Consider the following 13,524-nt stretch of genomic DNA (forward strand, 5'->3'; position numbering starts at 1 on the left):
AAATTCACTGTGCGTACTCAGGTGTGAATACAAGCATATCCACACTTCTTGTGTACAAAACACAACCCTTCAACAACAAAAATGATTAAATTAATTTTTCAAAAAAGGTTGATATATATTGTGAATTTCTAAACCTTACTATTTACAGCCAACACAGGATTCACCGCCACGTAAAAATGTACATCTTACATACGCAAAATACATGCATACATCTATACAGGGACTCCCTCTTAATTCTGCATAGGTTTGCCATTTAACCAGACTGAAGTTCAACTTGGTAGTTTACACTTCTATTTTAATTTAACCTTGATCAACCCCGTGGAGAAATCAAGGTCTATTTTGGCTGAATTTAGCAGGCGAATTGGGTGATAATCAGTGACTGCTTGCCAAATTAACAACCATAAACCCTTCAAGCCGTCCAAAATTCTTGAAGTAGAAGTCAATTACTATATAATCCTGTTTACCATCTAATGTATCAGGTTATATGACGGCTTTGAAAATAACGTACCTCGATATGTTCAAAGGAAAGTAAAAGTGACTTTTTAAATGTGTCTAAATCAGGGTACCCTGAAATGACTTTAAAAAATGAAAAGTTGCGATTTTAACCGTCAACTGTCATAGTTCTTGTTACTAAATATGACAAAGATAAATAGTTTGTCGTATATTATACATGTACATCTCTGATCTCTCCTTTTGGGGTGGGTGGGGGCGGGAAGTAGTACATTGTTTTCCGAGGATTTTGCTTTCCTTATTTGCTTTCCGTAGCCTATTCTGTACGCTCTCCTAAGACATCCACTATAGTTGACTCATGTTTCCTGTAAATACCGACGAATCCCATTATCCTCCCCTCTCTCCTCTCTCACTATCGCTTTACCATCTATCTTTACTGTCCCTCAATCTCTCCCTATTGATTACCTCATTTTCATTAAACGGAAGTAATGAATTAGTATACTTGGATAATCTAATAATTTATTTGTTTGATGTTTTGATCATATATTTATAAATTACAATTTTACAATCTTATGATCATATGAATATGATCTTATGTTATTATGTCTGCAATTTGTGCAGTGTCTGTAAATATTCTCTATGCAGTGGGTTTTTTTTTTGCAGGGCCTTCAGGGATAATAGCAGTTTGTTAACTGAAGAGTCAACCCTGCTTTAAAACCGTAATCAAATGGATACAATTTATAAATATTCTACTATTAATATAACAGGAATTCAATTCAATGTCGTTTCTAATATTATTATTGATTCTCATAAAACATTATTATGCAAAATATAAAACTGGCAGTTTGTGTTCAATTTCATATATTAGCATTACATTGATTGAGATTATGACTAATGTATGGATATATTATGTATCGACTACCATAATCTTTAAAGGTTAATTTATGCTTAATTGGTATATACTTCGCCACTCAGCGCTACCCCACTTACCCTTTGCCTACATTTTGCTCTTTCCCTTTAATAGTTTTTTCTACACTGTGAAAAGGCTGGGTAATATTTTCCAACACTTTGCCCAACGTTGTGCCAATAGATTGCAATAGTCAACCCAACCATCTATTGGGCAATATTTTCATATTTTGCCCAACAGCCGGTCAAGATTTTCCCAACAAGTGGGCTACCATAGTCGGGCAGTTGAAGGATCATATCTTTGCCAAAATTTTGGTCAAAATACGAAACAATTATGCACTTGTGAAGTAGGGTACTTTCGTTTACCAATACCACTGGGCAAAATATTGCCCAATATATGGTTGGGTTGACTACTGGCACAACGTTGGGCAAAGTGTTGGAAAAATATTGCCCAACCTTTTCACAGTGTACCTTTATTTTTTTCACATTTGGTCTTAGTATGCGTCATAAGTTTTGCTCATTTTTCTCATCACAAATATAGTTTTGAAACAAATTTTCCAGAAAATCTGTGAAATGAAGTTCCTATCGAGTAACAAACTTAACCCACGAGTCACGGGTTGGTCATGTGAATTCAAATTTTCTCCCTGAAACTTGAAAGTCAGATCATAAATCGAATTTGATAAAAAGGACATAGAACGTCCCTGTGCGGGCCCTGTGACTGGCTCTTGTTCCTGTTATCTTGATGTAGCACGTATATCGATGAGTTCCTTTGTGTGTGAGTGTATTTTTAGCAAAGAGATAGTCATCTCGACATATTGTCATTGCAATCAAAGACAATACATGAGATATAGGTGTGAGAAAAATCAAAGTGCCACATTAATTTTGTCGAATTATCTCGCTTCCTATATCTTCGCGGCTGAGCACATTCAGGTATGACCTAATGGCAATGTGCTACATGACTGTATGTGGTTAATGTCAACAGATGCAAAATGAAACAAATTAATTGTTGGCAGCGGAATAGATAACATCCAGTCACTGAGGGGGCACCTTTGTCAAAGGGGGTGGGGGCACGGGTCTTGCTGAGTGGCTTAAGTGAACATGGGCAATCAGATGGGGAGAGTGGAAATGATTAAAATAGTCTTATTCTTAAAGATAAAGTTGAGTTCTGGTCATGCGATTGCATTGTGAAAGAAAAGGTGTGGAATCGATTAGAAAAAGGTTGATCATCTAGCATATAAGTATTGGTGTGTACTGCAAGGTTCTGGAATCATCACAATGATAAGAAATTTGGCCCAGTCTTAGTAAAGTTACAAGCACTGTACACAGAAAGATGTATATGGGACTACGCGATATATATTCAGTCCGGATAGATATAATAGTTTACCAAATATATGAAGTAGTAGGCGGTTTCCCGGCAAAATTTGTATCATCATGTATTATTAGTCAAAACATATTCTTTCACATGATTGGTAATAAGAGCTTCCATTTCATTTTTTGAGAGGGGGCGTTTCCAAAACTGGTCTATACCTAAAATTCTGTTCTCTCTCTAAATTTCTTTCTGTTTTTTTTTTCTCTTTTATTGTCGTCACATGCCCTTGTGCCCCCCCCCCCCCGTATTAATTGTCGGTTTATGCAATCGGTCACTGAGAGAAGAAGGTTCTGATGGAAGCAGTTGATTATAAATTGGGCGGATATACAAAGAATACATTTGCACGTCTGACCATGTGGTATGGGATGGAGAAAATTACCTAAGAAGGTCAGAGAGAAGAAAATCCTCCTCCTATAATAGATATGAAAAATAAGTGTTACCACTTTCATGATATTAATAATGATACTGATAATATCGATTTATCAAGAGCGCTACAAACAAAACGTACGACAGCACTTACAAAATTACAGAATGTGAAGATAAACATAAAACTCATGAAACAGATAAATCGTAATTATTGAGGGGAGTGGGTGATTTGAGGGATCTTTTGCAAGTGACAAGACAGGTTAATTCTCAGGTGGAAAGTGGGATATTGTTCCACGTTTTCGAATCAGCCACTGTAAAATATTGCTGGCGAATGGGACATTCAGTTTAAGAACCTCAGCATGAAAGAAAAAAACATGTTAATGTTACCCCTTCCTTCCGTGGTAAGAAACGTTGTTTTCTCTAGTGTTTAAACCTGCACACAGTCATGCTATTTTAAAGTTGAGAAAACAGTTCATCAATCTTGTTTGCAATTAACAAGAAATGAGCATTTTCCAGGGTGACCTGTTCCCTTAAAGGTAATACAAAGTTTGGTATGGGGTCATGGATTTTGTTCAAATGAACATATTGGAAGCATATGCGATCCTACAATATTCAATGATCGCTGTCGCAATTCAAATCGAGCCTAAAGTGATGAAATTGTAAATAATAACACTTGTTATGTTATATAGCTCCCTCTCAAGGTCTATTAATTAAGGCTATACAACAATGTTTTTCGACTAAAATCGACCGATTAGCTATTCCCGTTTGGAAAATATACATCACAACTACATATTCTGAGATTTTCATGGTGTCATCTATTATTGTACGGCCGTAGGCGTTATTTGAAATTTATCAACATTACCGGGAGCATCGGTAAATTTGTATATTCAATTTTTCTCGAAAGCAGAAGTGTTTTAGGGGCTAAATTTTCTAGTGCTCATAATACATCCACAGGGGCATCCAAATATATTAAAATAGTAAAGAATCCCTATATCCTCCCAATTTTCAAAATTTCCCAAAACTTTGTATCACCTTTACCAGGGGAACGCCGCCCTTGGGTCATAATTGCGGAATGAATGTTCTATTTTACTGCAAATTTACTGAAATTGAAGGATTACAATGATGAACCCCATATGTGGCTGTCACTCAAAGGATAAAGCTAACATACTCAGATCTACGACACGTCATAATTATATGTGATAAATTTCCTTTGATTGAATAACAAATCATATTATGTTCCAAAAATAATATATTGCGGTATGAATTATCGAGAGAGACGACCATGAACCACGGGGAGTATCAAACAGTCATTGTCTGGGGAGGGGGGTTATTACGATAAGATTTATTCATTCAAAATAATTGAGTTGTATAACTATGTGTGTACTCTATATGTAATGTATTGCAATTTGAAATAAGTTGTAATATTGAATGAATACAATAAAGAATACTACAAAACAAAAAATGTCCGACAGCTAACTCCCCCTCCCCCACTTACCCTCCTCTCCTTCTTCTTCTTCTCTCTCTCTCTCTCTTTCTCTATCCCTCTCTCTCTCTCTTTCTCTATCCCTCTCTCTCTCTCTCTCTTTCTCTCCTCCCTCTTCATTGCCGCCCCAAGGAAGAACAGTAGTGTTCTATAAAAACTGCTGAATCGGGCTATCCACTGATTTTTTTGTCTATGTACATGTATAAATATTTTACTTTGTATATTTTACTATGTATAATATTTTTATCTGATTTCGGAAATAAAAACAACAACAACAACAACAACCTCTCCGATTCAAAATAATGGGCAACACGGTTTTATTTACTTGTTACAGAAAACTTTCAGCTCATGGTTTTTTTTCCGGCACGGCCGCCCCTCACGGTCTACTGGCAATATCTTGTCCATCTTGACAGTCAAGTGACCTTACAAATAACACGCTTAATTTAGAACTCAAATCACCAACAACCCTGCCATGCAATTAGGACGACACTTTTTGACATTTGGCACGTCACTTTCTAATTATTGACAAATATACATGTACGTTCACCATTCAAACTGACCACCCCATGATGGTCGGTGACTTCAGTTTAAAATGTGCGCATCGGCGATAACAAACCAGTGATTGAAGTGATCCAACATTACCTATTAAACTTGACTTTACGCTAAGTTGCCGAATTGAAGATCCCCTGTGATCTACGTCAAGATGGACGGATATTAAAATTATTTCCTATTCGAGGTAGGTAAGTAAGAAGTGGTCGGAAGGGGGAGCAAATAAGGGGGTTTATAATTGGTGTACCTTTCCCACTTCCCTATAGGCAAAACGCCTTCAGGTCGAGTTTTTGAAGGGATGATTGGTTGAATAACAGTAATCAGCAGCACTGTATACTTTTAATAAAGTACCTTGGAAAATTGCCAACAAACGTTCACACTCGACTCTAACCCATCTCACAACGTTTTCTCTTTCTTAATAAGTAATATAAACCTACCCCCGATTTACATCTGGGTAAAAACAACTCAACTGCACTATTTCATTTATTTTCCCTTCTCATTTACCTTATTTCCATCTCTCTCTTCTCTATTTCTTAAAAAAAACTCCTATAATTTTGTTTGGCATTGAACCCCCTCCCCCAAGTCATCTCTCTCTCTCTCTCTCTCTCTGTGTCTCTACTTTGGCATATCTTGCATCAAATACATGTACCTATACATTTATATGTATCTCTCAGACTTCCTTGTACAGTTCTTGAGAGGAAAGATGAGAGAAAAGGTGGGAGAAAAGAAGAGAGAAAATGAGTAAAAAGAAAACAGAAAGTAGGAGAAATCTTCTGTCTTAATCTTCAATGGACATTCTACACACAAAATCACTGGAATAAAACACTAAAGTACCATCAGAGGAATAAGTTTATCTTAAAAATATCAGAACATTTTATTCTGTACAGAAAAATAACACAAAACATACGAATGAAATTTGACTACAGATGTTTTTAAGGTACCAGGGGGTACCCCAGTGGTGAGAACTTATAATTTCATTCTTGGCTGGTTGCCAAATATGGAGACATTCTGAGGAGGAAATTATACAAGTTTTCCATAATTCTAATCTTGTTTGCCAGTCAATACAATGTAATTTCATTTTAACACCAACATGTGTGAGTCATTAGTCTTACTTTTCTATTGGGTATAAAAAAATATCAGTTAATAAGACAAATTAGAACTTCACAGACATAATGTACATGGACATACACTTCCATTGGAAAACACATCATATTCGTGTTAAGCTAAGGCAAGAAATCTGAAACAGTAAGTACACGTAGAAAATAAACCATTTCCCTATCCATTCAATAATGGATAAACCTTATCAAAATATGAAAATGAAATTCAGTCGATTTTAGAGACAAAGAAATGCAATTATTGATTCATAGATTTGGAGTTTAGAACGAAGGCAAAGTATCCATTTTGATCCCTTAGAAAGTTATATTTTAAACGAAGCTCCGTTCATTCAAATTAACCATTAACCCAAGTAGTTTTTCTTTCTAGATATAACAATTATCATATCTTGTTTATGATAACAAGTTTTATGAAACAGGGCCACAACAAGTCCATGCGGTTAAGGAAATTAAAAGTCTGATAAATGGAAATAATAATAAGCCACTGCACAAAATTGGTCCACAATAATAACGCACATCTATCATATTTTGAAAAGTAAACTGTACTAACATGTGACAGACATATCACATCATAGTGGAGACAGTTGGCTCAATAGAGTTTGAGTGACAAGGGGAAAAAAAGTAAGAAAATTGAAAAGAGCAATGTAAGAACATTGTTAAGAATAGCACAAATGACTTCAGCAACTTCAATATCAATGTTGTGTTGGCGCAGCAATGCTAATACGGTTGACACTCTTAATAAGAAAGTACCAGTAAATGTATTCATTGAACGACATTGTCTTTGTCATCTATGAGAACTTGCCCCCTGAAGTCCAACTATTGTAATGGTTTTTAGTAATGATTCAAACACAGTGAAACACCAGTGAGCTCATTCCTATAAAAATCTATGACATGATGAGGTTTTGGTGACTTAATTAAAGATTGCAAACTAACATCGCTTGAATATTATCCACGAAACAGTCTTAGAAGTGCGGAAAAGCAGAAGAGAATAATCTTAACAGACACGCGTTTGGTCAATATCATTGGTGAAGGTGCTACAAACCTGTCTCTTTTATAATTGAGATGTCAGTAAAGTGTACATTATGCATTCTTGGTCATTTATTTACATGTTCATGGAAAGGAAAATTTGTTTTGTTTTATTGGTGAGCATTCTACTGGTATATAGATAGAATCTTAGGGATGTTAATTTAATAAGGCACAACAAACCATGATACCCTGTGAATAATTCTCACATTAAAGGGTTTATGTGGCTGCTAACAATTTCAAAGGAAAACAAAATTGTCAGCCATAACAACTTAACACCACCAAAAAGTATTTGTATCACATCATGTATTTCAATAATTTGGGGGCACAGCGAGTCTTTTCTTTCTCATCTTTTTTTTTTAAAGTGCAACATTAGTTATGATCTTTACAAAAAATAAGCTTTTAACTTTCATAAAACTATCGGCTACACTTATTTGATTTGTTTGGTCAGAAAGTCTGCTATACAAAGCCAGAATCCATCCTAAACACTGGTGTCAAATGCTATTTCCTGCTTGAGAGTAATGAAATCATCATCGTAAAAATGGCAAAAATGGAAGGCTGGAATGTAGAGCACTTCAACAAGTTCTACTTTGATAAACACAAAACAAAAATCTTAGTAATGTGTGTTAGGTTAAGGGTTATACTGGACATAAAATGGCAAGTTGAAATTTCAGTAGCTTGTCAAATAGACAATTTTTAAACAAGTTGGGCAAAGTATAAAAAAAGGTTGCAGTGCAATTTGCATCGTGCATGGTCAAAAATTTAAAAAAAATTACGTTATCATACTTAAAAGAGTAATCATAAAAAAGGAAATATAATTGTACATGTAAAAGGCATAATATTACATCATTAATGTGTATATAAAACCTGATTCCATAAAAGATTACTAAAACATTGTATCTTCCTTAAACAGTTTTTAACTGTGCAGTCATACATTACTGATTTCTAAAGATTGTGCTGTGCTTTGTTTTAATAAATCCTAACGTACTAGCACAGCTACAAACATAATGATTATCTGATTTGTTTTCATCGTAAGGTGCTGGAACTGTGTCATTTTTGCATTATAATACTACAACATGATTCTAATTCAATTTGGTCTATAGCTTTGCTTACACATGTATTATAAAGGCATCTTCATAGCACTTCATAATGATTACATACTGGTAAATGTTGAAGGTACTAAAAAAAGAAATCAGGAAATTTCAGTTCATCTGAAATTTCTGTAAATCCCAGATATTAATAGGATAATACCAAGTGTCTGTTTCTGCCTATAGATACAATAGACCTATGAGTAGAATGTTATCAATAGCTTGTTAAATATTCATGTTGAACATAAAAACAAAACATAAAATGAAGATATTTTTTCCTCCAAATTACAAATTAAGAAATTCTGCAATACCTTGTACCCATTATCATGGTATTAAAGTCATACAGGTAAATAGCTTACATGGATACAGATAATGTGTTTTAAATGAAGATTAATTGCAATGGATAGTCACGGGTGCTGCAATGAGCATTAAAGAAACATCAACTCAGTTGTCAAACGCTACCAACATATAATATACAGTCCAACATAGATATAAATAATTACAAAAAGAAACTTTAATACAATAATAGATAAACTTAGGATGTTATATTGCCCAATGCATTTACATGTAAAACACAAAACACCTCCCAAGCATTTAAGCTCCTGCTCTGAGTTGCATAACATAGAACGCAGCACTTTGCTGCATATACATATATATATAAAGTATAAAAAAGAAACATCAAGACACAAAAATAATGTCTCATAGAATGCTTGTATTCAGCAAGCAGATAATCATAAATAGAAAATTTTCTTAACAATTTCATCCTTTCTATATACATTTGTGTCGTTCATATATACTTTTTTCATAATATAAAAATTATTTCTAACTATAAAAAGAATAATACCTTTTATCATTTCTTCCGCAAAGGAAGCAATCGTACTTTCTAAAAATCGTCACTTGAGGACCAAAAGGATGTCCTTATACAAGGTCTGTAAATTTCTGAGGCCTTTTGGTACTAAAGCAAGAACTTTATTATAATAAAACATCATAATTGAACATAATCATATATATGTATTTAGTTTAGAATTATATGTATTATCTATTGATAGCAGTGGCATTCACTTCTATAATTAATGGGTCCGATATTAATCACCCTTAGAAAATTTCCATTGAATTTCCATTGAATAGAAACCATGCAAGCATATCATCTCTTCAGAGCCAGGAGGGCATTAACTCTGTGTTAAGGTATGTAATTAAAACGTAGCACCCTTCTGGCACAAAACAGACGATATGACAAGATCATGTGTTCAATATCCAGATGTAGTGGGACTGCTATACATGTACATAACTAACTCCTTGATTCCACGAAGCAGTGCAGTGATACAGAGATATCTGTCTGCTTAACGCCAAAAGAACTTACTGTAACTTGAGCTATCAAGAGACCAATTCTGACTGTATAAAGGTGAAGATTACACATGGTGATCTCGACTCGGTAGGAGAACAGAGCAGATGTGATGAAATAAACGCCTCAGTACATGGCTATAATGATACATGTACTAAGCTTTGATGTGGAAATGCTCCATCCGTTGATATAATTATTTCATAATAATAGCATCATATCACTTACATAATAAAGTAGCAATGACCGTCTCTCTCTCTCTCTCTCTCTCTTCACACCCTTCCCGAGCTTCATCATGATAATGATTTAATCACTGTCCACTCACGTCTAATCAACTGACCATAACTGACCATCACAAAAGCACCACTGACCGACCAAACACAGAGGTCATGTGGGTGTGATATGGGATGCAGTCCCCATCTCAATTCAAGAAAATTGTGTCTATATTTTGAGTGGATGCTGCCCTCTACCATCAGGGAGATGTCGTGAAAGATTACGCAATCAGCAAACGATCTAGAAGAAGTGCTTGTAGTCTTGCTTAAATTTGCATTGTATCTACACATCTACAATTATCATAACTAATAGAGTACACACAAATATTTCTCTTCTTCCTGTCAAAGTTTTAGTGCAAGATAGGAGTCTTGGTTATTCTTACATGAAAGTGGATGACAACATTATACATTGATGTGTATATTAATGTGGTGTATCGTGTGCTTATCACTACATAATAAAGGATTATATCCTCTATCCAGATTGTGCACTCTCAAAACGTGAAGCGTGCATTATCTGTTCTATACGGACACCACTCGGTACAACTTGATTAGCCAAGAGTCTCAAACTGGTCTGAACCCCATTTTTTCTGTCACATATAAAGCCAGACAAAGCCTAGAGAAAAGGGGTGCCAGGCAGAGCCTAGTAATAGCAAGGTAAAGCCTGTAGCTGCAATCCTGTATTGATGTGCTTTCTAATATACTATAAGATTGCTGTCCATGTTGTTAACCCAATCACTCCTGATATCTCTCTTTCCCAAAGGTTTACTACAGGAAACATAGCAAACAGGTTAATACACTCTTTGTGGTCACTGCTCTGTGCTGGTCAATATCTCCATCCATCGGTCATCTAGATGACCATCTCGTCTGCTAGGATGGTCGGTCGTTCAACCTGTCTGCGCCGGAGACTCCGCCGTATGCCATCGGCACGTCGGTATGGCTCGTTTTTCAGATCTGAGAGTGTTACAAAAGGGAGGAAAATAGAGATGTTAAGTTGCAAACCACTGATGGATTTGTAGGAGAGGAATTCATTGCCCATGTAATGCAGAAAATGAGGTTTCATTTGGAATTAAAATCACATGAGCATAGAGGTCTGTCTCATCTGCTACTTATGCCTTAAATTTCAGAAAACATTTTAAAGGAAAAATAATAAAGAATTTAAACATAAAGTATACATGAGTGAATGTCTACTAAAATATTGTCTGAGAAGAGTCAGAAAGGTATTTTAAATAGAATTGTTATAAATACACATGCCCCAAAGCAGACAAAATGGCTGCACAATGAGGCACATAAAATATTAATTATCATAAAAGAAAAATAAGTAACCTAGTAGTTAGCATATCTTTAAAAAAAAAAAAATTGTGAGCATTTGCAGTACTGAAATCACTTCAAATCATATATTCATTTTTTCCTCCCAGCAGTTTGGATGATAGTTGTTTCAAAACCCAGCAACTGAATATTAGTGTGAAGTTATCTTTCCCAATTTTCATGATTTTTAAAGAATCTTTGATGCCTTCTTGTTTTGGTGCCTATTTCTGCGTACTTATAGCAAATTAAGCTAGGCTTGAAGGTGAAACATGGGTATTACCGTATTCTCTTTATAAAATAAAAAGCTTTTATATCATTTTTAAAGGCAAACTGAAAAAGAAAAAAAAACATGATTTGCAAAATACAAATGCAATACATCACTCTTTAATCTATACATGAGTGGATTTTGTGTAAATTCACAGGTAGTCAGCTCTTTATTTTGAGCTTGTACATGTAGAGCTAACATGGATGAAAGATGAATTTCAGGTATTTGTGCTAACAAAAAAAATAGTGCAACTTAGATTATATTCCACTCAAAACTAAATGGTTTAAACAAAAATGAGGTACAAATTATCATTTATATAAATCTAAACATACATGTACATGTATGTTTGTCGATATAGAGGAATAAAAAGTAATGAATTTTAAATGTGTGTAGGTAATGTTTAATCATATAGAGTAAAACCTGTCTAAGTGGCCACCTCTATATAAAGGCCAACAGTCTATAATGGCTGCATATCTTGTCTCCCTCAAAGATAGAAATGTGTGTTGTAGACCCTGTCTAGAAAGGGCAACTGTATACAGAGGCCACTTTTTTTCTGTGTCCTTCGGTGGCCTTAAAAGATAGGTTTGACTGTTAATGCTAATGACAGGGTTTCTTTATTAAATGCCCTGTTATTAATCTGGTGATAGATACATGTAACTGTTATTTCAAAATTTTGCCAGGAGATACATTAAAGGATAACATTAAGAACAGCAATCAATACACAAAATACAGGAATACCAGTATTCAAAACCTTAATTCACTCTACTTGAATACATTTACATATATATATATCATTTTTGAGGAAAAAATACAAGTATGGAAACTCTTTGATCACTAATGATATCTACTGAATATTTAGGTATTGAAAACAAAACTGTTTACTGGTATGATAAAGAATCAAGAATACTCGATAATAATGCGCAAGTACAGCTTAATATTAAAGTAAGGATTGTAAAATATCCTTTTTAGAAGTGTGTAGGTCAAAGCTTTCGGATAAATTGAATTCTTCATGAAAAATGAATGTGAAGTAGTGTGCTGAATGTAGCATTCTATATTAAAATTCTGTGATACTCGGTATGTCAAAATCTAAGCCCTATTTAAGCTGCAAGCAAAACTGAGTTACGAAGAGTGCAAAGCAAATTTCTGCCAAAAGCTGTTTCTACCTGTGGCAGAAGCAAATGTGATTAATATCTAAAGCAAGCAACTAAAGCAACGAATTCAAACTCAAACATTCAAAAAGTTGAAGTCCCGTACTGCAAGACGTTTGGGATAACTACTTGTATGTGGTCTACTAGTAGTGGTACAGCGATCATGATTTGAAATGATTTCAATTTCCTTCATGTTTTTTTGCTAATGGAAACATTTTTTTTTCTCATGGAAATTTATGAAAATACATCTAAGTTGATATATCTATAACAAAGCTTCATTGAAATTCTGACTTGATGAAAATGAAATACAAGTGTGAACAAATTTGTGAAAAGACATATTCTGAGGACAAAGATCTGATGTGTATGAAATTCTAGAAATGGAACATAACATTTATCATGGAAATGCCACATTTTGTGAAAAAAATTCACGTTCTTCAAAAATAAAATATGGTACAATGAAGTTGTTTAGTATGGTGTAAGGGATTAAAATAGGATTAAATGGGATTAAAATGGGATTAAAGGGATTAGAAGCTTACCGAGCTTGTCTTAAAGCTGATCATTTGAGCAAGCGGGAGAAACAAAAATCAATGGAGAGCAGTAGAAGTAGTAGGTAGGGGCAGAGATTAAAACCATCAACAAAATAAAATAAAACAAAGAAACATGCAATATGTTAGGCCATGTATATAAATATAAGTTGATTGTATAACGATGTATCCGTTCGTAGCCAGAAGGGCGTTAACTAGTATTCTTTAACACAGAGTTAACACCCTTCTGGTGCTGAACAGATGTAATGATGTTTCATCAGGGGAATGTGAAATCATAGTGATGAAAATAATTACCAGAAATGAA

The 13,524-nt window shown here is 34.5% G+C and overlaps 1 protein-coding gene across 1 annotated transcript in view; it reads right to left on the reverse strand.

Annotated features, from left to right (window-relative positions):
- Positions 1 to 9,866: 9,866 nt before the first annotated feature.
- LOC577797 (formin-like protein 2) overlaps positions 9,867 to 13,524 on the reverse strand; it is a 61,955-nt gene continuing 58,297 nt past the window's right edge. Inside the window, exon 28 of the mRNA XM_030990740.1 lies at positions 9,867 to 10,908. Within this exon, the coding sequence (XP_030846600.1) occupies positions 10,805 to 10,908 (104 nt within the window). The 3' untranslated portion in view covers positions 9,867 to 10,804. The remainder of the gene's footprint in view (positions 10,909 to 13,524) is intronic.

This window comes from Strongylocentrotus purpuratus, unplaced genomic scaffold, assembly GCF_000002235.5.
Source record: "Strongylocentrotus purpuratus isolate Spur 01 unplaced genomic scaffold, Spur_5.0 spur5_scaffold_19, whole genome shotgun sequence".
NCBI classification, from domain to species: domain Eukaryota; kingdom Metazoa; phylum Echinodermata; class Echinoidea; order Camarodonta; family Strongylocentrotidae; genus Strongylocentrotus; species Strongylocentrotus purpuratus.